Source organism: Protopterus annectens, chromosome 11.part0, assembly GCF_019279795.1.
Source record: "Protopterus annectens isolate FY-2018-M chromosome 11.part0, PAN1.0, whole genome shotgun sequence".
Lineage (NCBI taxonomy): Eukaryota > Metazoa > Chordata > Ceratodontiformes > Protopteridae > Protopterus > Protopterus annectens.
In genome coordinates, this window is record NC_056745.1 from 1,369,558,407 (window position 1) to 1,369,585,739 (window position 27,333).

General features: G+C 46.0%; 1 protein-coding gene across 1 annotated transcript in view; it reads right to left on the bottom strand.

Moving 5' to 3' along the window:
- Window positions 1-27,333, bottom strand: part of NUF2 (NUF2 component of NDC80 kinetochore complex) — a gene marked incomplete in the record, with an annotated part of 506,946 nt that overhangs the window by 92,667 nt on the left and 386,946 nt on the right. Inside the window, 1 exon segment of the mRNA XM_044088667.1 lies at window positions 25,032-25,167. Within this exon segment, the coding sequence (XP_043944602.1) occupies window positions 25,032-25,167 (136 nt within the window).

Sequence of the window (27,333 nt, forward strand, 5' to 3'; positions counted from 1 at the left end):
TTTATCATTATCTCTTTCAACTTTGAATTACAGCTTTCTGCTTGTGTTGCGTACATCAGCCTTAACTGTCTAGCTCTAAAATATCCATTCAAATCAGGTAATCCTAAACCACCTTGTTCTGTTAGATTAACTTATCCCACTTGAGCCTTGCCCTCTTCCCCTCCCAGATGAATTTCTTCATCTCTGTTAATTATTGTACATAATTTCTACTCTGGACGATAAAAATATGCCTAACCTGTATATAAAACTAAAGGGATTAAAAACATTTTCTCTGGTTGCATCTTGCTATCATTATCCATAAACAAAAGCTTCCAGTTTCTTGGTTTTTGTACTATGTTCTGTTTAGTTTCTTCCAACATATCCTTAACTGCCAGAAGAGAATCCTTTTTAATCCATACTTCCTAAATACTTCATTTTGTGTCCCCATAAATATGGTTATTGCTGAACCAATTAGTTTGCAGGTACCTAGTTTACAGCTACAGCCGGTTTTATCCTCAATAATTTTATATCCTAAAAGACTTGAAAAGGTCTCAAAATGTTCCATGACACTGAGATATCCTATTCTGGTTTTATCAGGTATAAAATAATATCGTCTGCAAATAAAGCCAACTTTTCTTGCGTACCATACCAATTATATCCATGAATTTCTGAGTCCCTTACTTTCTTTGCAGATGGCTCTAAATATAAAGGAAATACAGGAGGAGGAGGACAACACCCTGGATGGCTTCTCTGTTCAGATACAGCTCATCAGACAGGATACCTCCTACTTTAATTTTTGCCTCCGATTCCTCATATATCCTCATAAGTAGCCATATTGTTAGAAAATGCTTCCATTGCTCTACCCAAAATCCCAGCTTACTCTGAGTCTTGATTTGAAGTATTTTCTTAAATTCTCCTTTCCTGACTGTCCTGTTAATCTTATCAAATGTTTGCCACCCCTCCACAAAAAACACACTGATCCTTATCTATCACGTTTGGTAACACATTTGCCATACCTTTAACTATTACAGACAGAACCAGAAAGTCTTGATTAGAACCTTTGCCCTTATTCTCCAGCTATTGTCCCAGACTAAATACCTTATTTTAGAACTGTGAGATCAGATGGATCAGATCTTTAAGGATGGCTGGAATTCCTCTACCTTTTGGAATTCCCTGGAAATGTAGTTTGCAACCATTTCTTAGACTTTTTAGCACCAACTGATCATAGGCAATGCTCCTCCAGTGTCGTACAAAGGTGGTTAATCGCCCTCCAAGTTTTCTAAGTGAGGGAGGGTAGGTGGTGCAAGGGGGGTCGGTTGGGATGGGTTCTGGAGGATGAGAGGGGAGGGGGCAGCCAGACGTCTCTTTGCCAAGCCTGTTACTTTCCTGCTTAGAGTGTAAGAGCAGAGTCTTTGCTAGGTAATTCCTTCTGAACTTTGCAGCTTGAGTCTGAAAAAGCTGTTTTACGGACTATGCAGACTTGCACTTTTCCTCCAACTTCTCGAAGGCTCCTTGTACAGGGGGTCCAAAGAGGAGATCCTTATCCAAAGCTGCATTAAGAAGCTCCATCTTAACATGGTCAGCAAGAAGCATCATCTACCACAAGGTAGGTCTTCAGATCACAGACCTTGCAGCTGTTATCCTGTATGATGCATTCACAGCCACAATTATTGGAGTGCCTGGCAATATGAGAAGAGAAGTCAAAGCTCAAGCACTTCCTTCTTCAGACCCTTATCCTGGATCTCCTATGCCTTAACTTGTCTTCATTTGAAATAGTTGGTAGAAAAGCATGTGGAACTTGCAGTTCATGACTCAATGAGAAGCAGAAGTAACATTGTGAAAAGACCTCTTGGACGGAGCAGCGGGTCCTCTCTTGCTGGAATCCATTGATCCAACACTGCTGGATCAATAAAAGGGGTTTTATAGAGGAACTTGTGGGAAACGTTGACCTTATAAAACCAGTCAGGTTTCCTTGCAGCAGTGGAGGAAGAAGTTCAACTCCTTGGATGCATTGATAAACATCCTCTAGTACATTTTAGCACCACTGGGATTTCTAGAGGTTTGGGTTCTGACAGGTCAGTCTGGGCTCTGTATCCGATCAGGGCTTCAGTGTACACCTTTGGAAAGTGTCTCATTGGAAGACATCCTTCATCCTATGAAGGGTGTCTTCATGGTAGTCCTCTGGAGGTGATGCAGAGGACAGGATGCCTGTCAGTGCCTGAATAATAGGCTTCAGCAGAAGAAATATGGCCTACATAGGCCAGCTTATCCAGCTCAGAGTTATAAGAAATCAGCAGAAGAATAGCTAGGATGGGGCAAAAGGGGGGAGGCTGCCCTGGGAACAAAAGTATTAGGGGTGCAATCAGCAATTGTCAATGGGGTGGTATTACAGTATCAGCATTTAGAAATGAACGTTGGTTCAGGAAGACAGATTCCATGGCAGCCTGCACAGCAGTCATGCCATAGGCTTCAGCTCAAAGTCTGAGGTTGGTGACTGCAAAAGTGCTGTACTGCATCCAGATTCACTAGACACAGGGAAACTGAAATGGGATGTCCTCTGTTTCCCGATGCTTCCCCTTCTGTCCTTATCAGAGTGCCTCATTTTTGGTGGAGGATTCCTGGAAGCTTTGGCCGACACTATGGGAGCATGAAGCTAGGCATGCTCCTATTTCTTGCCAGTAAACTCCTAAAGAGACCAATACTTTTTACAGACTATCCCTGGAGTGAAACAGTAACAATGCAGACAGGAGCCCTCATTGTTATCTGGGCCAAAGTAAAACAAACAATTGCTATGATAAAGCCCTTATGGAGAAATCTCTTTCTAACACACAATATAATTACTCATTTTAACCACAAACTTGGAATCAAAGCTGCATCAAAATTAGACATTCAGCTGAGTGAAAAGTAACAAAATAAGGAAATAAATCCCCTCTGGGGTAGTTATCTGGCTCTTGGATATAGGCCAATTCGCTGACACCGAATACTGCCAAAATCATACTTTTACACACAACTGTATGGCAAGAAAGATGTGAAGATGGCATAGGCTGGCACACCTCTGATATCACCATCACTGTATCCTGGTGGTACAGCCATAACTGAAACCCGGGGAAAAAGGAAAACTCAAATTGAGTTACCAGTTGGACTACCTGCAGATCAGATATCCCCAAAATGAGGAGTGCAACAATGAATACAATGAAGAACATTTATGCTATTACCTTGATTCCACATGACTTAGCAAAAACACACCCAATGCATGAGAAGACCCATTAACAAAAAAGTTATGTACTTACCATAACTTGGCATCTGTGTTATCCAGTGCCATTAGTCATCACAGATGGGTCTTGGATCCGACCTTGGATCAGAGCCGGCAACTTCTCAGACAGATACAGAGCTCAAGCTCCTCCCCTTCCCATAACCCCTTGCTACCTTCTAACCCTCAGATAGAGTTTGATAAATTAGTTGAAACGCAAAAAATCTGCAAAAGGAGCCAAAAAACTTCTCACCAAATACAAACCAGTTCAACCACTCTGGAACCCCTAAAAGGAAGGGGGAAGGAGGGCAGTAATGTGATGAATAATGGCAGGCACTGAATAGCACAGATGCCAAGTTATGTTAAGTACATAACTCTATCTCATGCTATCCATGTCATTATTCATCACAGATGGGCAAGAGTCTGCAGCTACTATGTACCCTGGGTGGCCTGAAGGAAGGATATGCCGGAGAACGGAGGAACCAAAGAAAGCCCTGTTCCTAGACACCAAGTCCAGTTTATACAGCAAAATGAAAGTGCGAGGATTAGACCAAGTCGCAGCAGCACAAATCTTGTCAAGGGAAAGTCTAGCTAAAAAGGCAGATGACATAGGAACAGACCTAGCAGAGTGAGCCTTAACTGGTCTGGATAGTTCTAGATGCAGACTAACAAAAATGAAGGAAATACAGCCAGCAATCCACCTGGAAATAGTCACTTTAGAAATTGCCTGGCCCTTTCTATTCTGAGAGAAATCCACAAAGAGTTGGTCCAACTTTCTAAACTCCTCAGTTTTTTTTTAAATAAAAATGCAATTGCCTGTGGACATTTAAACAATGCAAGATATAGTGTCTTTTATTAGAGTTATTAGGGAAGATCAGTAGTTGAATCGACTGAGATTACCTTCATAGGCCACGTTACAGAGAAAGGAAGGATTTGTTCCAAGAGACACCCTTGTCCTTATGAAAGATTATGAATGGTGGCTTAATGCACAGAGCCTGAAGTTCTGAGACCTTCTTGGCAGAAGTAATAGCTACTAAAAAAGGCAGTCTTCCAGGAAAGACATTTAAGATCACAAGAACCAGCTGGTTCAAAAGGTTTTTGTGTTAGGGACTGCAGCAGTAAAGCCAAATCCCATGGTGAGGATGAATCCCTAATAGGTCTAAGAAAACTTCCTTTCAGAAAGGCTTTGCACAATTTAGAAGAAAAGGTAAGCTCATTGTTAAGAAAATTAGAGATGGCAACCAACTGGAGCTTAATGGTAAAAAACCTCGCCCCATCCTGAAAAAGGGAAAATAAGAAAATGCAAAAACGGGGGAAAATTGCCCAATTCGAAAACTGTGAACCAAAACAAAGGGCAAACAAGGATGACCAAAAGACAGTCAAAGGCAGTTTTTATTCTCCACAAGGGACTCATTATAACAAACACTAAAGCACACTAACACATTAATGAAACACCGCATTTTCATCACCAAGGACTTATTCAGATGTGAAACATACACTAACTACACATTAAAAAACTGAACAACCAGAGTTTAACAAACAATTAAACAGTTCAATGTAAAAAAATATATTCCCTCTTAAAATGCTTCTCATCTCTAGAAACATTAGTAAAAATGTTAAAAATATAGTAATAAAATTCTGACTTGATAGAAAACATTCCACAATATATAGCAATATAAAAATCCCTATCAAATTGTATAAAACCTAGAGAAGATATAAACCAAGCTTTCTCCACCATCTAGTGGACATTTAAAAAAAATCGCACCCAAACTTGCTTCAAAATTCTAATTCTTTCAAGTTTGTAATACTAGTGTACACACAACCTAAAATATATTAAGTATAAAAAAGTTTATAAAATTATAAAATACAAAGGACTATAATTTTATAAAATTATAAAACGCATAGGACTATAAAACCCCAAATAACTACCAAAAAGTGCAAAAACTATTTTAGTATTTTTTTTACAACTTTTCATAACTTAGCAGCTCTCAATTTTAAAACGGGGGCAAGACTGCATCATTAATAAATACCAGGTAGTTTACTAGCCACCAGAACTATCTGCCAATGTAGTTCCCTGTATTCAATCTTGGTTTCCCCACAAACCCCCTCTAATATCAACTGGAATAACCCCAAGTACAAAAAATAAAAATTTGGCTAAGGGACAAACGAGAGTGTGAGCATTGTTCTGATTCTTGTTCTTTGGTACCATACATGTGAGCTTCCTCTCCATCTTCCCAACAAAATGCTGTACATGTCACAGTTAGGCAAATACATGAGGCTGCTAGTATCACACGTATTCTCTGTTTTACTCATAATAATGCCACCAGTGGAACCCACCACTACAAAAAACAAGTTATGTACTCACCATAACGTTCCATCTGAGTAGGTAACTTCATTTGTCAGCAACCTGTGGGGTATCAGACCCGAGCTGGCAGGTTTCCAAGCTAGAGATTCAAGCTCCAAGCTCCTCCCCTTACCCATAATACCCTGCTACCTCCCTCCAGTCCTCAGATCGAGTTTGCCCGATTATCATACAGCACCAAAAACAAACCACCTGAACATCCTAACCTGATATGTACCAGGAGTGAAACAATTAATCATTCAGATAATGAACTACAGGTTAGGGGGAAGGAGGGGGGGGGGTCGGTTGAGTTACCTACTCAAATGGAACGTTATGGTGAGTGCATAACTTCTTTATCTGAAGTAGTTAACTTCATTTGAATAGCAACCTGTGGGAAAGAGTCCCCAGCTACCAAAAACGTGGGAGGTCCTCAAGGAAGAATATTCTGGATCACTGCAGAGCCAAAGGCTGCCCTCCCTCTGGATATCAAATCTAACTTATAATGTGAAATAAAGGTATGAGAGGAAGCCCAAGTAGCCACAGAACAAATGTCATCCAAGGGTACCCGTGACCAAAAGGCAGCAGAGGTAGCCATAGAACGGGTAGAATGAGCATGAACCCCCACGGGCTCAGGTCGACCAGAAATTTTGTACGTGAGCAAAATGCAGTGAGATATCCACCTAGCTGTCACCTTAATTACTGGTTTACCCAAATATGGCTTAGCAAAGGAAACAAAGAGCTGCTCAGACTTACGAAAGGCAGCAGTTCTGTGCAAATAAAAGCGCAACTGTCTATGCACATCTAATAAATGGAGTCTGTACTCCCCTTTGTTCTGGTAGTTAGGGAAGAAAACAGGCAGATTAATGGATTGGTTGATGTTAGCCTCAGAAGCCACTTTAGGTAAAAAGGAGGGATTAGTCCTGAGGGAAACTCTGTCTTTATGGAAGACAAGATACGGAGGTTTAGAACAAAGGGCCTGAAGTTCCGATACCCTTCTAGCTGAGGTAATAGCAATCAAGAATGCAGATTTCCAAGACAAATACTTTAAGTCAACCGAAGCTGCAGGTTCAAAGGGGGGACCAGTAAGAGCCTGGAGGACTAAGGTTAGATCCCATGGAGGAACCGCATTCTTGACAGGAGGTCTTAAAAGAAAAGTGCCCTTCAAGAAGGTCTTGCAGATCTTAGTGGAAGCTAAGGGACCAAGATTGTCTCCGATGTGGAAGTGGGAAATGGCCGCCATTTGAACCTTCACAGTTGAAGAACTGGCCCCCTGCTGAAAAATGTGGGATAAGAACTCAGGTACTGCTGGAATGGGAGCTGTACAGGGGTCCAAATTCCTATGCCCGGCCCAGATAGAAAAACGTTTCCATTTACTGTTGTAGACTTTACTGGTAGAAGCCACCACCAGGATGGATTTAACTTCGGACGAGATGCCGGGAGTCCTAGCCACTAACGGAACTAGATCAACCAAGCGAAAAGCTTGAGGTCGTCCAGGGTCGGGGTTTTCAATCCTGAAGGATGAGAAATCTGATCCGGAATGGGATCTAAGATCCAAGGAGGAGCTATGAGATGAGACCGCAGGTATGGGAACCAGGTTTGACGAGGCCAGAATGGTGCTATGAGGATAACCCTGCTCCCCAACCGACGAGCTTCCTGCAAGAATTTTGTCATTAATGGGAAAGGAGGATAAGCATACAGAAGACCGGATGGCTAAGCATGAACCAGAGTGTCGCTGGGGCTCTCCCACGGTGGAGGGATTAGAGCGAAAAACTCGCTGCACTTTGCGTTCGAAGGTGACGCAAACAGATCTCAGCAAGGTTGACCCCATTTGAGGAAGCTCTGTTTCGCTACTAAGGGGTTCAGAGACCACTCGTAAGGTGAGAGGATAGTTCGACTCAGCTTGTCTGCTAAAATGTTGGACCGACCCGGGATGTGCGTTGCTAGCAGAAAACGGTTGGTGGATATCGCCCACTCCCAAACACTCATGGCCTCTTGGCAAAGAGGGCAAGACCTGGTCCCCCCCATTTGTTGATGTACCAGACCACTGACATGTTGTCTGAATTGCAATAGACCCTAGAGGAAGAAGGGCATGGAGAGCCTGCAACGCTAGAAGCACTGCCCTCATCTCCAGAACACTGATATGCAGAACGGCCTTTGTTGGAGTCTACATGCCTTGGACGGTTCTGCTCGTGCAATGCCCCCCCCCCACTCTAGGGGAGAAGCGTCCGTGGTTGCCGTGGCTTGGGGTAGAGGCATCAAAACGGGCCTCCCTTCCCAAAGCTCTGGGGAATGGAGCCACCAAAGCAGAGATTTCCCTGCAAACCCTGCTGAGGGGACTAGGGGAGTACAACAGATGTCGAAGGATGGACCACTGGACCTGCAAGGTCCATTGAAAAACCCTCATATTCAAGCGGGCTAGGGGTGAAAGGTTGATGGCTGCCGCCATAGACCCTAGAGCCCTCAGGACTAATTCCACCGGTGGGGCCGGAGACTGTAGAAGAGCTAAGACATGGAGAGTTAGGTTGCGGAGTCTGTCCGACGTCAAGAAGGCCTTGGACTGAAGAGTGTCTATTCTGGCCCCTATGAAGTCCAGGACCTGAGCAGGCTGAAGGGACGATTTTTTGTAATTTATAGTGATCCCCAATTGGTGGGCCAAATGCAGGAAATAATCCCTGGCTGAGCATAGTAGATGCCTGGTGGGAGCGGCGAGGAGCCAGTCGTCCAGGTAAGGAAAGACCTGTATTCCCTGAAGCCTCAGGTGGGCCGCTACAACTGCCATGACCTTGGTGAACACCCTGGGGGCTGTGGTGAGGCCAAAAGGGAGGACCCTGAACTGATAATGACTGGCTCCCAACCGAAAGCAGAGAAAACTCCTGGATCGCCTGTCCATTAGAATGTGGTAGTACACATCCTTGAGGTCTATGGAGCACATCCAGTCGCTCTCCTGCAGAAGGGGAAGAATAGATTGAATGGTGACCATCTGGAATTTCTCTTTGGCAATGGACAGGTTCAGTGTAGACAGGTCGAGAATTGGTCTCAAGTCCCCCGTCTTTTTTGGCACCAAAAAGAACCTGGAGTAATTGCCTGATCCAGACTGGCCTGGGGGGACGCACTGGATGGCTCTTTTTCTTAGCAGCTCTTTTATCTCTAAAGCTGCCGCCTCCCTCTGATTGGGTGAGACATCGGGGAGGCGCCCTGACTGAAGGGGAGGATTCAGGAAGGGAATAGAGTAACATCTGGATATTATTCGGAGCACCCAGCGATCTGTCGTGATGGACTCCCAATGTGCTAGGTGTTCCAAGAAACGCCCCCCCCGACTGCCTCCAGAGAAGAGCAGTCGGGCAACCCCTCAGGGTTGCTGCATGGGTCGGTCGGAAAAGGGTTCCATCGACACGAAATTCTTCAGCCCCCCTCTGCCTCTGGGCCGGCATCCACCTTGTCCTCCCCTGCCTCTGAAGGATGAAGGGTCCGGAGCGAAACGGGATTGTTGAGATTTCCAGAACCACATCATCTTTTGCCTCCTCTGGTTCCTGGAAAAGGACCTTTGAGGAGCCGAGAAGCGGATTCCGACGGCAGACAACGTCTTCCCGTCTTTCTCACTCTGGAGTAGCGTATCGCGGACGGTCTTGCCAAACAGTGTAGAACCGTCAAAGGGAGTGTTTGCGAAGGACGCCTTGAAGGGCTATGCAAAATGGCAAAGACGGAGCCAGGCATGACGCCATAAGGCAATGCCTGCTCCACTGGCTCTACCTGCCCCCTCCGTGGCATGGGGGAGAAGCCGCATAGAAGTGTTGGATATCGACTTTAGAGTGGCCATTCGTGCCGAGAAGGTTCGTTTGTCCTCGGCCGACATGGACTCCGGGGGTGATCCAGCGTACTCTTTGATTAGATCCCGCTGAAGCCGAATCACGTGTGCCAAGTAGTTCAGCGCCCTTATGGAGAAGGTGGCTGAAGCGAACATCCGCTTTCCAATGCGGTCCATCGTCCGAGACTCCTTGTCTGGAGGATGTACCGAGGAACTATCCTGTGCCAGTTCCTTCTTGGTGGCAGCTGCCACCACCAAACACCAATAAACGTCCACAAACTGAAGAAACGTTCAAACACCAAACGGACCAAGCAACGGATTTCCGAACCATGGCATCTATTGGGGAACCTTTGCTCCACGCCATCCAATCTGTCGGGGGGCTAAGGATCTTATCTGGTCTCCTTGGTATCTGCTCTACAGTATCTGGCTCCTTCCATGCCCTGGTAGTTATAAGATCTACCAGGGGGTCGGCCGGAGGGGACACCCAAGAGGCAGATGGGCCTGCTTCAAACGCCTCCAGAAACACAGACTCATCCGAGGAAGGTTTTTGGGCTGACCACCCCCCCTCTAATGCGCAGCATCTCCATGTCTCCAAAGGAGATGTCCTCAGGGGGTGACCTGGGGGAACCCTTCCCCTTCCTCCAAGTCAGTGTCTTCCGTGAGGGACTCGAGGGAGTCCAAGTGCCTCCTTTTACACTTTCGTTTGTGAGGGACCTCCTTGGGGGGGCGGGGGGGTGTCCAAGGAGGGCTCACCAACCAGGTCCTGTTCCTCTAGGAGAACCATCTGGGACATAGACGCAGGCTGTCCCTGGGGCCGGATGATGGAAGACAGGCCCGTCTGCATGGGAATGGCGGGAGGATCCGTAGCACGAGCCTGGGGCTTCGAATCCCTCGAAAGGACCCTCTCCATGACGTCGAAGGCCGAAGGTGACCCGCTCTCCCTAGGATCTGAGATCAGCAGCCTCGGATCAGACGTGTGGATCAGTGTCGAAGTGATCGGACACGAAAGAGAAGTGTGTTCTGACCGCATCGGAGCCGAAGACACACTCACCCTTCCGGATCCGAGGCTCGGCTCACAGCCCCGAGAGCTCGGATCCAAAAAAGGACCCGACAAACTCGAGGGTACAGCCGGCGAAGTAGTGATTAATATCACCGCCGACTCCCCGGCTCCGAAACCCGATAATGGATCGGAGAAGGAGCAATGGAGGCAAAGAAAGTGGCCGAGCTCCCGGGGGGGGGGGGGGAGAGAGGCAAGAGCACTCCCATCTGTATCTCGGCCTGGAGGAAGCGACGCATCATCCGGTCCATGTCCACGTCTGAAAGGCTCCTAGTAGATCTAAAAGAAGCCGCAGAGGCTGGCCAGGAAGGCCGCCTCGGCGACCTCGAAGGTGACCGGGTCTCCTCCTCCGGCTCCACAGAGAAACGTGGAGAACGGAGCCGAGAGGGGGAAGACCTTCAAGGGAGAACTGCGCTGCTTAGCCGGCGGGACCGAGGGGGCAGAATCGGCCTGCCGCTTGCGGCTCCTATGCCTCTCCCTGTCACGCTCCTTGTCTCTCTCTCTTTCTGGAGTCCCTCTCTCCCTGGGACACAGAGGGAGTTTGAGTCCCGGCCAGGGGAGCAGGAACAGTTGGCTGAACAGCCGCGGCTGGCGCCACTGAGGGAGAGGAGGAAGAAGCAGAATTTGCATGCAAAAGGCCCGCAAGGATTAACTTGATCCTCCTGTCCCTCAAAGCCCGGGGGCTAAAGGCAGCACAGATCTGGCAGCCTGATGACAAGTGAGCCACCCCCAAGCAAATAACGCACTGAGTGTGGCCATCGGCTGGGGACAGCTTATGGCCACACTCAGAGCATTTAGAAAATATGGCCTTAGGCCATGACAACACACGCACACACCCTTGCACACAAATAAGGGTAAGGAAAAGACTACAACTAATAGACTACTATAGACAATTTAAACTAAATATACTAAGGGTCGGTACACACACACACACAAAATTTTTGAAGAAAAACTAGAGCAAAAACCCCATAAAATCAGTCACAAAACTGCCAGGAGCTCGTCTCTCGTGCTTCAAGAAGCCGCAGCAAACGAGATCAGAGGACTGGAGGGAGGTAGCAGGGTATTATGGGTAAGGGGGAGGAGCTTGGATCTCGGATCTCTAGCTTGGAGCTGCTGGCTCGGATCCGATACCCCACAGGTTGCGGATCAAATGAAGTTAAGTACTTCATATCTCAATGCTGACCCCATTACTGATAAATCTACGAAAGTTGATAATTTTGAACAAGCATTTGTTACAGATTTTAATTGAGATGCTAAGATTATTAGGCAAATTATGCAGAAGGAATTGAATAAGTTTGCAAGCCTATCAGATCTTAAGGGGATCTCTAGCAATCCTTTTAAATGTATTTTTAGGAAGGGCCCTAATTTAAAGGACTTTTTTGAGGCAAATAGCACATTTGGGTTCAGGGGTAATAACATAGGCACTTACAAATGTGGTTCATGTCCACAGTGCCCCTATATTAGTAATAAAGGATTTGTAGTGGTGGGTTCCACTGGTAGCATTATGAGTAAAACAAAGACTGCGTGAGATACTAGTGGCCTCATATTTGGCTTACTGGTACAGATGTACAGCGTTTTTATGTTTGGAAGACAGAGGAAGCTCAGGAAAAGGATTTATGAGCACATGTATGATATAAAGAACAAGAATCAGAACAATGCTCTTTTTAAACACACACTCGTTTGTCCTTAGCCAATTTTTTTTTTGCACTTGAGGTTATTTCAGTTGATATTAGAGGGGGTTTGTGGGAGACCAAGATCAAATACAGGAAACTACAGTCCTACGCATTTTATAATTTTAGAAAAAAGAAGTTATGTACTCACCATAACGTTCCATCTGAGTAGGTACTTCACTTGTTTCCAACCGGATCCGAGCCGGCAGCTTCACAAGCTACAAGATCCGAGCTCCTAGCTCCTCCCCTCTACCTATAATCCTCTGCCACTAACCGTATTACCTCAGATCGATTTTGCCCAATCTAAGTCATAACCTCGACAGAGGTATACTGAAGACCTAACCTCAGGACAGCAATATTTCAGGTGACCAGAAAAAAAACGAGAAAAGGTTAGGGGGATGGCAGTGGGGGATGGTTGCAGACAAATGAAGTACCTATTCAGATGGAACGTTATGGTGAGTACATAACTTCTTTATCTGAAGTAGTTACTTCATTTGCTCTGCAACCTGTGGGACAGAGTCCCCAGCTACCTAGACAATAAACCTGGGTGGCCTTATGGAAGGATATTCCGAAGCACTGTGGAGCCAAAAGAAGCCCTACTTCTCGATATCATATCCAGTTTATAATGAGAAATGAACGTATGTGAAGAGGACCAGGTAGCTGCTGAACATATGTCGTCCAAGGGAACACTGGACCAGAAAGCTGCTGAGGTGGCGATGGACCAGGTAGAATGAGCGTGTATTCCCACAGGAGCTGGTTTGCCCGAAGATACATACCCCTGAACTATACATTGACAAATCCAATTCGCTAGGGTCACTTTAGAATGGCCCTTCCCCTGGCTGATTTTGCAAAGGACACAAACAACTGATCAGACTTGCGAAAATCCTTACTTCTGTGCAAGTAAAAACGTAGTTGCCTGTGTACGTCCGGTTTGTGCAATATGTACTCCCCCTTATTCTGAAAATTTGGAAAGAACACGGGCAAATTGACTGATTGATTGATATTTGATTCCGAAGCCACCTTAGGTAAGAAAGACTGGTTAGTCCTGAGAGACACTCTATCCCTGTGAAAAATGAGATAAGAGGGTTTCATACACAGTGCTTGGAGTTCCAAAACCCTCTTGGCAAAAGTAATAGCTACCAAAAAAGCCGTTTTCCAGGACAAGAATTTTAAAGGAATCGAGGCTGCAGACTCAAAGGGTGGACTCGTCAGGGCTTGCAAGACTAGTGTCAAATCCCATGGGGGCACCACCGTTTTCACAGGAGGCTTCAAGAGAAAGATGCCTCGCAAGAAAGTTTTGCATAACTTTATGGATGCCAATGACCCTAGTCCATCTCCCACATGAAAATGGGAAATGGCTGCTAACTGCACCTTAACTGTAGAAGCACTTGCTTCCTGCCAAAAAATCAGCGACAGGAAGTCCAAGATTGTTGGAATAGGAACTGTAAAAGGATCCAGGCCCTTGTCTGTTGCCCAGATGGAGAAGCGTTGCCACTTGCTATTATATATTTTCATGGTAGCCAGCTTATGAGCCGCTACCAGAATGGCCTTCACTGGTGATGAGATACCGGGAGTCCTTGCCATCAGTGGAACTGGATCAAACAAGCCGCAAGCTTGAGGTTTACCAGGTTCGGGGTTTGACATCCTGCAGGATGTGAAATCAGGTCTGGAATGGGTTCCAGTATCCAAGGGGGAGTTAAACTGTGAGACCGCAGGTATGGGAACCAGATCTGGCGAGGCCAGAATGGGGCTATGAGGATAACTTTGCTCCCCAACCGAGAGGCTTTCTGTATGAACTTCGTCATAAGCGGAAGGGGAGGGTAAGCATAAAGAAGACCGGGAGGCCAAGCATGAACTAGAGCGTCTCTGGGAGTCTCCCCCTCGGGGGGAAGTATTGCGAAGTACTCGCTGCATTTTGTGTTCAATGGAGAAGCAAAAAGATCGCAGCGAGCCAACCCCACTTGCGGAAGATCTGCTTCGCAACTGATAGAGTGAGAGACCACTTGTACGGAGAGAGAATTATCCGATTCAGTTTGTCCGCTAATATGTTGGACCATCCTGGAATGTGCGTTGCTACTAGAAAGCGGTTGGTGGATATCACCCATCCCCACACTCTCATAGCTTCCCGACAAAGGGGATAAGACCTGGTTCCCCACTGTTTGTTTATGTACCAGACTACAGACATATTGTCTGTCTAGACTGTAATAGTCCTCAGAGGTAGAAGGTCGTGGAGAGCTTGCAACACTAGAGACACTGCCCTCATCTCTAGGACACTGATATGCAGAGCGGTCTCTAGGGAAGTCCACGTACCTTGGACGGTTCTGCCCAAACAATGCCCCCCCCCCACCCGAGGCAAGAAGCATCCGTGGTCAACGTGGCTTGGGGTGGGGGAATCACAAAGGGTCTCCCTTGCTTCAGCTCTCGAGTGAAGCCACCAAAGAAGGGAGTCTCTGCAAACCCTGCTCAGTGGGATCGGAGAGCTTAACAGGTGGAGTAATAGCGACCACTGAACCTGGAGGGTCCACTGTAAAATCCGCATTCGTAGGCGTGCATGAAGGGATTGACCGATTGCCGCTGCCATAGACCCTAGTGCCCTCAGGACTAACTCCGCTGCAGGAACCTGGCTCTGAAGAAGAGTAAGCACCTGAAGTGACAAGCTGCTCAGCCTGTCCGACGTCAGAAAGGCTCAAGTACGGGTATCCAATCTGGCCCCTATGAACTCTAATACTTGTACGGGGCGAAGGAAGGATTTTTAAAGATTCACTGAGATGCCTAGACTCTGGGCAAGAGTCAGAGCGTAATCTCTTGCAACGCAGAGTTGATGCCTGTTGGCGGCGGTAAGGAGCCAGTCTAGGTACGGGAAAACCTGAAAGCCCTGAAGTCTCAGGTGGGCTGTAACCACTGCCATGACCTTGGTGAACACCCTGCAGGCTGAGGTGAGGCCGAACGGAAGAACCCTGAACTGATAATGACTGGCTCCCAGCCAGAAGCGGAGAAACCTTCTGGATCGTCTTCAATATGTGGTAGTATGCATCCTTGAGGTCTATAGAGCACATCCAGTCATTCTCCTGCAGCAAGGGGAGAATTAATTGAAGTGTGACCATCCAGAATTTTTCCTTGGGGATGAACAGGTTCAGAGCGGACAAGTCTAGGATGGGTCTTAGGTCCCCCCCCCCCCCGTCTTCTTTGGCACTAAAAAGAACCTGGAGTAATAACCCAATCCAGACCGATCTGGGGGGACGGGCTGGATGGCTCTTTTTCTTAGCAACTTCGAAACCTCCGAAGCCGCTGCTTCCCTCTGATCGGGTGGAACATCAGGGAGGTGTCTGCTTGTAAGGGGAAGGCTTAGGAAGGGAATGGAGTAGCCTCTGGATATGACCCGGAGCACCCACTGATCTGTCGTAAGGACTCCCAATTTGATAGATGCTCAGACAACCACCCCCCGACTGCCTCCAGAGATGGAATGTCGGGTAAGCCCTCAGGGCTGCTGCGTGGGTCTGTCCGAGAAAGGCTCTCTAGACCCGAAATTACGCGGCCCCCTCTGCCTGTGGGCCGGCATCCACCTTGTCCTCCTCTGCCTCTGGAGGACGAAGGGTCCGAAGCTGGATGGGACTGCTGAGACTTGCGGAACCACAACTTCTTTTCTTTTGTCCCCTCTGATTCCTTGAGAAGGATCGTTGGGGATTAGAGAAGCGGACCCCGGCGGCAGACAGTGTCTTCCCGTCCTTCTCACTTTGGACCAGCATTTCGCGAACGGTCTTGCCAAAAAGCGAAGACCCGTCAAAGGGCGCATTCGCGAAGGACGCCTTGAAGGGTTCCGTGAAATCACAAAGGCGGAGCCAGGCGTGACGCCGCAAGACGACCCCGGCTCCCTCCGTTGCATGAGAGAGTAGCCGCATGGACGTGTTAGAAATGGATTTTTAGAGTGCCATACGAGTCGAAAACACCTGCTTGTCCTCGACTGACATGGACTCCGGGGGGGCTGCAGCGTATTCCTTAATCAAGTCTCGCTGTAGCCTAATGGTATGTGCCATATAATTCAGCACCCTCACTGAGAAGGTTGCTGAAGCAAACATCTGCTTCCCAATGCGGTCCAGCGCTTGAGATTCCTTATCCGGCGGGTGGACCGAAGAACTCTCTCTTCGTGGCAGCCGCCACCAACATGGCATCGACCGGAGACCCCTTGGCCCATGACTGTCTATCTGATGGGGGGCTAAGGACTTTGTCGGGCCGTCTTGGGATTGGCTCCACAGTGTCGGGCTCCTTCCACGCCCTGGTAGTAATAAGGTCTACCAGGGGGTCAGCCAGAGGGGACATTAACTCCAAACAGCACCAGAAAGTCTTGAAAGTAAAAAACCAAGCAGGAATCTGCGTGTACCAGCGTCTTTAATGAAAACGAGCAACACAACTTTGCGCTTTCTCCCTTAAACAAAAGGGCATCATCAGAGTTGTGTAACATTTAAAAATCACATGTTATATATAGCACAACGTAATACACACACCTCCCTAATCCACCAATCAAATAAAAGGTATACAAGAATAAAGCCTTTCAACATACCAACAAATGTATAATTTAAAAATACATCTAGATTAAGAAACATCAATACAAAACCTACTTATGTCGTAAATTAAAATGTTCAACAATTATTTCATATTAAGTGTGCTCTGTGTTTTAATATGCTTGACAATGAAATGTATTCATTGATGCCTGGTGGCCTAGACGCGTTTAGTCTAAGTTGCCATAGGCACTCCTTGACTTCAAGAAGAGTCTCTGCGTCCCCCCCATTTTCTCTGTAAGGTATCCTGTCAATTATAAAAAACAAAAACCTCTTAAAATTAATGCACCTCATACTATGTATATATAATGCATTTGTAGTTTTTTTGTTCTTAATGTCCCTATTGTGCTCCAAAATTCTAAGTCTCAATTTCCTAATAGTTTTACCCACATAGAATGTAGTACAATTTAAACAGGTGGCCAAATATATAACCATCTTGGTGTTACAATTCACGTGGCCTGGACTTGCTATAGTCCTACCGTAATTGTGTACTGTCACGTATGGTCCATTGTTAATGTATTTACAGGTGCTACAAAACCCACATTTATTCATCATAGAATGTCTGTAAGAATACTGGACGTCAACCCTCTCCATCAATTCCTTCAAATTCCTACCCCTACTGAAGGTAAATGATGGTGAAATACCTACATTGGTAATATCTGTGGGTAGTGCCCCTTATCCATACATCCTGAACAATATTCATAATGTTGTAACTATCTTCATTGTATGGTATAATCATTGAGTGGGTCAACTTTTTAGTGTCGTCCTTGCTGGTAGTGGACAACCCTGCTGTCAAGATAGGTTTATATATAGTATATCTCTTAACAGCAACTTCTTCCTTAATAGAACACAATGTCATAAGGATAACCTCTTTCTTGCAGCATGTCAATCAAATTGTTGATTTCTCTATCGTATACTGTATCTACACTAATTAACCTCGATAACCTTACCATCTGCCCTTTTATAATGTTCTTCTTTTGAGTAAAAGGGTGACAACTTTGGAAGTGGAGGAAAGAGTTTGAATAAGTTTTCTTACGATAGATACAAGAGGTTAAAGTCTTATTCTCCCTGTCCTTCTTTAACATAATGTCCAAAAATTCACATTTTTCATGGCTTACATTATGCGTAAACTTAAGGAAGGACGTACTTTTATTTAGAGCTTCAACAAAATCTTTGATGTCATTTTCCTTACCTTTCCAAAAAATCAAAATATCATCCAAAAGCGTACATATAACGCTATATTATCTTGAAACCTGGATGAAATAATTATTTTCCCAGTCGATTAACACCAAATTGGCGTACAATGGGGCGCATTTGGCCCCCATTGTCACTCCTGTAGTCTGTTTGAAATAGTCCCCATCAAAGGTTATAAAATTATTGTTGAGGACCATTTCCAAAAGATCAACTAATAAATTCTGTTTCACTGTGTGTTGCATGGATAACTTCTTGAGACTATTACTGAACATCTCCACGCCTACATCATTAGGAATGACAGAAAATAAGTTAATGACATCAATAGTCAAAAAGATATACGCAACATCTCCATGATGTCTCTGAAGGAGACATCCTCGGGGGGTGACCTTGGGGAACCTTCCCTTTCATCCAAATCCGTGTCTGTGGTGACGGACTCAGGGGAATCCAGGTGCCTCCTTTTACACCTCCGTTTACGAGGGACCTCCTTGGTGGGACTGTCCGAGGAGGGCTCGTCAACGGCTTCCTGTTCCTCCACGGGAACAGGCTGGAGGGCTTGGGCAGGCTGCCCCAATGGACGGATGATGGAGGATAGACCCATATGCAGCGGGGGTGCGGGAGGATCTGAAGCCCGGACTGGGGACCTGGAGGATCTCGACAGCACCCTCTCCACTACCTAAAAAGCCAAAGGAGAACTACTCTCCCCAGGCTCCAGGAGCAATCTTCTCTGCTCCGAGGTAGGGACCGGAGTCGGAGCCGATGCGGTCGGATCTGAAAGAGAAGTGTGCTCAGACCTGCCGAAGACACATCAACTACCCCGGATCCGACGCTCGGCCCCGAGAACTCGGATCCGAAACACTCGAGGGCATGGTTGGCGAAGAGACCAGAGCCATCGGCGCCGACGAATCCCCGGCTCCGAAAGGGCCCGGATCCGATGACTCCAAAACCCGAAAACGGGTTGGAGAAGGAGTGATTGGAGCGAAGACAGAGGCTGCACTCCCCCCCTGAAGGGGGGGGGGGGAGGCAAGAGCACCCCCATCTGCATTTAGGTCTGCAGGAATCGTCGCATCATCCGATCTATATCGGCGTCGGTGAGGCTCCTGGTCGACCTAGAGAAAGTTGTAGAGGCAGTCCGGGAGGGTCGCCTCGACGACCTCGAGGGAGACCGGTACTCCTCCTCCGGCGAAAAATGAGGCGAACGGAGCCGAGAGGGGGAGGATCTGGAAACCCTCGAGGGAGAGCTAGCTAGCTTAGGTGGCGGGGCTGAGGGTTGAGTCTCAGCCCGCCTCTTATGAGACCTATGTCTCTCCTTATCTTTGTGCCTCTTTTCTTTAGAGGAAGAGGCACCAGAGTCCCCCGAACTCAAGCTCGAAACGGGAGGTTGAGTCCCCGGTTGAGCGGGGGGAACGGAAGGCACTGGGGCTGTGGAGACAGCCTGAGCCTTGGCGGGAGAGGAAGAAGCCGAATCCTGGGGAAGCAATCCCGCCAGGATTAGCTTAGTCTTCCTGTCCCTAAGTGCCCAGGGGTTAAAGGCTGCACAGATTTGGCAGTCCGTTGATAAATGGGCCATCCCCAGGCATAAAACGCACTGAGTGTGGCCATCAGCAGGGGAAAGCTGATGGCCACACTCAGTACATTTTGAAAAAACGGCCTTGGGCCCTTCAGTCATTCTCTACCACAACGCACGCACACCCAAACACTAAGTGGGGGAGGGGGGAACCAGAAAAACACTAAACAAAAAAGGTAAACTATTTAAACTATACTGGCTATACGCTCTGAACACACACACACCACAATCAACACTAAGAAAAGATTTTTCTCTAAGAAAAAAGGAACAATCTCACCAGTCAGCTAAGGAGCTCTTCAAAAAGTAGCCGTCTACAGCCGCGGCAAAAACGACCTGAGGTAATAAAGTTAGTGGCAGGGGATTATGGGTAGGGGAGGAGCTAGGAGCTTGGATCTTGTAGCTTGTGAAGCTGCTGGATCGGATACCCACAGGTTGCAGAGCAAATGAAGTAACTACTTCAGATCATTTTTTAAAACTTAATACACTGTTTTAGGTTGTGTGTACACTAGGATTACAAAACTGAAAGAATTAGAATTTTGAAGCAAGTTTGGATGCAATTTTTTGAAATGTGCACTAGATGGTGGAGAGAAACTGATTTATATCTTCTCTAGGTTTTATACAATTTGGCACAGATCAATGTTAATTTTTAAATATTTTTTTAATGGTATATATTGTGGAATGTTTTCTATCAAGTCAGAATTTTATTATATTTTTTAACATTTTTATTAATGTTTCTAGAGTTGAAAAGCATTTTAAGACAGAATATGTTTATACATTAAACTGTTTATGTTAAACTCTGATTGGTTGTTAAGTTTTTTAAAAATGTATAAATACTAATGTGTAGTCAATGTATGTGTTACATCTGAAAAAGTCCTTGGTGACAAAAACGAGGTGTTTCGTTAATGTGCTTTAGTGTTTCTTATAATGAGTCCCCTGCAGAAGATAAGAAAAGTAAAATATCAGGAATAGGTGCAGAAAAGGGACTGAGATTCTGTTTTCTGCCCCAAATAGAAATCTTTTCCACTTACTGGAATACACCTACGGCTTTTGAGAAGACAAAATAATGTTCCTCATCAGGGAAGGATGCCTGGATTGTGAAAGGACTACTGGAATTGGAGAAACCAGAAGGGTCCAGAGACTGGGAAGTGGAACCCCCAAGAATAAAGGCGGATAATGGAGATGAGACTTTAAGATGGAGAACCATGCCTGATGAGTCCAAAAAGGGGCAATGAGGATGACAAGGTCTTCAGGTGATGAGCTTTCTCTAAGATTTTGGGTACTAGGGGAGTAGGAGGATAAGCATAGAGGAGACCTGGAGGTTAAGTCATGAACAGGAGAATCCCTGTGTGGCTCACCTGATGAGGGATAAGGGCAAAGTAATTGCTGCACTTGTGGTTGACAGGGGAAGCAAAAAGGTTAAAGCATGGCTGACCCCAATGGTCGAAGATTTGCTTTGCCACTGACGGATTCAGGGACCACTCATGAGGACTAAAGATGGAACTGCTGAGTTTGTCAGCCAACACTTTGGAACTCCTGGGTATACGAGTTGCAAGAAGAAAGCACCTGGAAGACATCACCCATTCCCACACTCATTGGCTCTTTGCACAGAGGATAAGTCTGTGTTCCCCCTTGCTTATTGATATACCAGACAACCACCATGTTGTCCGTCTGAATTGCTATAGTCCTCAGAGGGAGGCATTTCTGAAAGGCTTGCAATATTAGGAGGACCGCTCTCATCTTTAGGACATTTATGTGCGATTTGGTCTCTGTGGGGGACCACATGCTTTGAACAGTCTTGCCCTGAAAATACCCCCTGAACCAGCAGTGAGGCATCCGTCACTGTGGCCTTGGGCCAAAATGGCCTGTCCAGAAATAGGTCCTGAGACTGAAGGCATCAAGCAAGAGGATTCCTGCACACCTGAGTCAACTTTATTGTCACTGACATGAGCAGTGACAGAATAGACCACTGGACTGCTAGGGTCCATTGGAGAACTCCCATGTGATACCTGGCGAGAGGCACGAATTGAATGGTAGCCATCACAGGAGCCTATTGTTTTGAGAATCAAATGAACAGGCAGGAGTGCTAAATCCAACAAAGCAAGAGACTTGATCCCGAATGTGTTGGACTTTGTAGGGAGGCAGTGCTGCAGTCTCTTCTGATACCATGTCCAGCAGGACTCCTATGAATTCCAGGTTTTGGCTCTGAACTAGATTTGACTTGGTAGATTCACTGTGATACCTCTATGCTGGGAAAGACGGAGGACATACCTGGTCACTAGTGTTGGTCGATGGGAGCCATGAAGAGCCAGTCATCCAGGTATGGAAAAACCTGGAAACCCTGCAGCCAGAGATGAGTTGCCACCACTGCCATACATTTGGTAAACACCTGGGGAGCTGTGGTGAGTCCAAAGGGCAGGGCTCTGAACTAGTAATGATTGGCCCCTAACAGAAAGTGTGTCGCCTGGAGCACCTGGTGATCTTTATAGGACAGTATACATCCTTGCGATCTACTGAGCACAGCCAATTGTCTTTGCACAAGAGAAGCAGGATGGACTGTACAGTGACCAGCCGGAACTTGGACTTCTTGACAAAAAAATTTAGCTTGCTGAGGTCCAGAATCGGGCGCAGGTCCCCGGTCTTTTTTGGCACCAAAAAGAAGTGAGATTAAGTTCTGGACCCTCATTGTCTTGTTGGGACCTCTTGAATGGCTCTCTTTCGAAGGAGATCTTGGACCTCAAGATAGCCCAACTCCCTTTGGCAGGGTGGGAGAGATGTCCAAATTGGAGGGGGCTGAGAGAAAGGGAATGGAGTAACTCCTGGAAATAATTTTTGCACCCATTGATTGGAGGTGTGACTTATCCAGGCTAGTGGGTGAAAGGGAGCAACGATCCCCAACTGCCTCCAGGGCAGAACAGTCAGGGAGCGCCTCAGGAGTACTGGAAGGGCTTCTCAGAGAAGGACTCTCAGGAGTCCTGGTTTTGCAGACCCACTCTGCCCCTAGGGCACCGTCTACCGTTGAATCCCCTGCTTCAGCCTATGGAAGAGAATTCTTGGGAGTGTCCTGAAAGGAAGAATGAGTCATCCAGAGCCAAAGCTTATTATTCCCCCTCTGGGTCTTAGAAAAGGACCTCTGGAGAGTAGAAAACTTGATCTCTACCATGGAAAGAGTCTTGCCTTCCTGCTCACTGTGGATTAAGGCTTCCTTAACAGATGGTCCAAAGTGGAACCATTAAAGGGGGTATAAGTGAAAGATGCCTTAAAGGTTTCTGTAAACCTGCAGAGGTGAAGCCAGGCATGCTGTTGAATAGCGATTCCAGTGCCTGACGCTCGAGAGGTGGCTTCCACAGTATTGAAGATCAACCTCATTAAACCATTGGCTAAAGAAGAGTGGACAGCTTCGGAGAGACAAACTTGAGGCTCTCTAGGGGCAGTAACTCTGACAGGGAGGTGGTAAGCTCCGAAACCAAATCCCTCTGAAGCCAGGTAAAATCGGTGAAGCAATTAGTAGCTCTCGGACCAAAAGGTAGCGGAGGCAAATGCACGCTTTCCAAAACGGTCATTTGCCTGAGACTTCCTGTTCAGGGGATGGACTGAGGAGCTTTGTTCAGCTAGCTCCTTTTTCGTAGCAGCGGACACCACAGTGGCATCAACAGGGACTCCTTTACTCCAAAAAGGCCTATCTTGGGCACAGGTTCCATCATGTCTGGCTCCTTCCAAGCCCTGCTGGCGATAAGGTCCACAAGCTCATCAGCGGGGGGGGGGGGGTGACCCAGGTAAAAGACGGGCCCGTGCTGAACACCCTTCAGGAACATAGACTCCTCTAAGATAGGGAAGACCATCCGCCTCTCTGTTTGAGAACTTCTAGGAAGTCCCCAGAAGGAAAACTCCTCATGAGGAAGTCTGGAGGACCCATCTCCCTCCTCAAAATCTATGTCCTCTGTGAGGAACTCTTTGGGGCAGTATAAATGCCTCTTACAAATTCTCTTCTGAGGGGATCTAACCTTAGATCCTACAGCCCTATGACTTAAAGAAGGAGATCGGCTCCTACAACAAAGATCCAACCTCCTGGAGGACCCAGAAGGGGAACCCTCAACAACAGGATCCGACAGGACTGCTGGATCTGACAACCTGGTGGGATCTGAAGGCTTGGAAGCAGTGCCGGTCGGATACGGGATGGTTTGCGCCTGAAGGCTTCAGATCAGCCAAAAACTTAGAGCAGACAGTCTGAGCCAAAGCCCTTGAAACAACAGACCTCGGATATAAAGCCGAAGAGACTGGGCTTGGATCCGGGGAGCCGAGAGCCTTGGCTTTCTTGGAAAAGAAGAGGACTCCCCACAGGGATGAGGAGGTCTCTTACTAGGCTCCTGTGAGGGTTTGGACGGGGAGTCCAAAGGAGCCCTTCAGCAAAAGGTTGTTACGGTGCTCTACTAGGGCCCTGGTGTTGAATGCAGCACAGATGTGGCATTCAACCTCCAAGTGCACAGACCCCAAACAGCAGAGACACTCCTCGTGTGAGTTGGAGCAAGGCATCTTCCAACTCCACGAAGAGCAACTTTAAAAACTTGAAGGCTTTTTAGCCATCCTAAGTGACATTACCCACACTCACAAAGAAAGGAAATGGAATTGTCCATTCCCGTCATGGTATTAGAAATCCCAACGATCTGGAGAAATAAAAAGGAACGTAGTTTTTTTTTTTGTTTGTTTTGGAAAAGACCAGAGAAGAAAAAGCATGAAGAACCACACACTAGGAAGGGGGATGGGAGAACCTATGTACCCCAGAAACTGTTAACAGGGAGGGGAGGAAGAAAAGTTAACTGATGATAGCAAAAAGCAGGAAGAACACCCTAAAGGGAAAGAGACAGGAAATAGCCAAGGAAAAACAGCACTTCTCTCTATATCCTATGCATGATCCTGAATCACGTCTGGAGGGATTCAGCAGCAAACGAGATCTGAGGGCTTGAAAGTAGCAAGGAATTATGGGAAGGGGAGGAGTTTCAGCTCTGGATCTGTCTAAAAAGTTGCTGGCTTGGATCAGAGGTCGGATCCTAGACCCACCTGTGATAAACAATGACACGGATAGCATCAGATCAAGTATTTCTGCACAGGCTTAAAGGAACACTGGTAAAAATAAGTTACCATTATTAAGGCTAAGGCAACCCTACTGTTAGTCTTTGAAGGAATGATTTGCACATGATGCAAACAGCCAACAAAAACAGAATCAGGTTCTCATTGTATAGCAGTTTCCTTCTGGGCTTACCTCAAACCCTACAACAACTAACATTTAAATCTAAATAGTGAAAATGATTCAAGAATAAAATACTTTTATGAAAACATAATTTCAATCTTCAACAAGCAACCCTCATTAGCAAAGAAGGTTTTACAGACAGGACTAGGAGCTGAAGAAACGTGTTAAGCTGCCCACAGCACCAAATGCCTTTTATAGTTAAAATAATTTTCGTAAAGCTAAAAAAAATCTAGTCTTGTGTTAAATTAACAATTGAGTAACCCTGTTTGAATCACCAGTGGTAATCTCTGAAAAACTGATTTTTAAAAGTAATTGTATGTAGGATTAAATTCCTGTACAATGAAATAGAATTTAAGTAGGAGATACATACTGCTGTTCTTCTAGTGACATTTTCCAAGATGTCTCCAAGTTCTTTAAGGTTCAATTTTAATAGAGCAGTTTCTTTTCTTTTAAGATTGCCTTGCTCTTCACACTTTTGCCATTTTTCCTCCAGCTGTGTATAATCTCTATTAAAAAATAAATTCCAAAAAGTTTAATTATGTGAGTAAATGTTATTAATAAAATATATGCACTCAAAGTAAACAACGTATGTACTCATATCAGTTTATCTGTGGAGGAGGGCTCAGATGGTCTACATTTGAGATCCTTTTTTGCAACCATTAATCTAACCTCTTCTCTAAAATTATGCATTCATGGGTGAGAATGACTTGCTAACATCACCATTAAGTCACTCACCACAGCAGGGGTCAAAGTCTTACCCATGAATCCGGCAGACTGGATGCTCGGGGACACACACATACACACAAAACTGAGCACATTCTGCAAGTCAAGGTAACAATGAAGTTATAATATGGAATAATACTATTGTATAACTGGCTTATCACAACAGTAGGTGATGAAGTGTTTGCTAATGTTATAGTGAAAACTTGAGGGAAGTCTGCCAAAGACCAAGGTCTGATTGTCTGGCCAAACTCTGTGCTGAGCACCCCCTACCCTTCAGATGGACTGACACTGCCTTGATCTCGGATGTCTTCATATACTCGGCAGAAAGATGTCTGCCCAAGCCATCTTTGATACTTTCTTGTTTCTCCTTAGGCCAGTGTCAACCTGGGTAAAAGATGCTACACAGCCAGAGTAATTTATCATCATTCCTAACCCCAGACCCAGAGAGTTCTAGCCATCCCGTGGGACTAGTCCAAAAAGAAAGTATAAGAAAAGATTCAACAGACAAAAGGGGGGAATGGGTGCCCACACTAGTCTTAGATTCTCAGGAAGACAGAGTGGATGGTGGGAAGGGTCCCAAACTGCAACACTAAACCACATTCTATCGTAAGTCGGTTACATAGCCGAGTTATGTTCAGCATGTGTATTACTGTTTTCAGACAAAAAGCCATGGAGAATGACCAAAGCTGATTCTCTAATCTGAAGATTAGCTGGACTACTGGGTAGAACTTGGGGGCAGGAGAAGCAAGCCCTTTAGTATAGAAGTAAATGCATCTCTAGTTCTAAAGATAAGGCCCAACTTCTACTGTTTTGGGAAGGAGTTGACTGACTATCATGTGGATGCAACTAAAAATGCCCTGTGCTCTATCTCCTTTCAGGTAAGCTACAGCAGTAAAACCAAGACGAAAACTTCGGCAACCCGAAGAAAACAAGTCCCAAGCTACAGCAGTAGTCAAGATCCTAGTACAGGGTGTTTTGACCTTTCTTTGCAGAGGTTTGCTATCAGCCTTGTGACAGAATATAATACAGTGAGCTATTTATTTAGAAAATATTTTACTTGAAAACAGGATTTTTTTTTGTTTTCAGGAAAAGTCACAGTCTAGGTCTTTCTAGTGCCTGTTTTGTCCAGTTAATATCTCATTTGCCTATGAACTCCACCCCCTTTGTTTTGAGGAAGAGGGAAAGAACAGTTGCTGGACAGTTTGGCTTAGGATCACTTCAGTAATAACTGTGGGCGTGAAGGAATAGGGGTGTTGGTGCAGAGTCATACAATCTCTGGGAAATATCAGGAAAGGTTTTTTTTTTTTTTTTGGTAACATCAAGGCTTGGAAATTCAGGACTTCTGTTTGGAAAATTTTTCTAAGACTACTGCTGGTTCAAATGGTTGCTAGGTCAACTTTTCCAGCATAAATTTAAAATCACAGGCTGGAACCAAAGTCCATCCTTGACAGATGGCCTGGGTGCTTGGTTTGGGGTGGTGGAATCTAACAGCAGACAGGCAGAAATGACAGAGGTGCACCTCCACTAGGGCATATGCTAAGCCAGTAAGAGAAAAAAGCTGAGAGAGAGTTAAAAAAAGGACAACTGTGCAACAAGTTACCATAATAGTAGATGTCTGAGTAGTTCACTGCTGCTGCAGTCCTGACCACTGGCACTTCAGCTGCAGGATTCCTGAATGTCTGGCCTCATTTCCATGGCTCATTACTCTTCCTCCTCCAGTGGTTTCCCATGTTTTCAAGGGGACTACTGCACAAGCTATTTTGGAAAAAAGCTACTTCGGCATCTGTTCAGTGTCTCAACGCATTACAAACTGAACATTTATTTCAGGGCAAGATCTGAACTGGTTAGAGGTGTACTGCTGAATATACTGCAATCCAGCATCTCTATTCCATCCACCCCTGCATGACAGACCTCTGGAATTCATCCCAATTATGACTACTTTGTTTAGG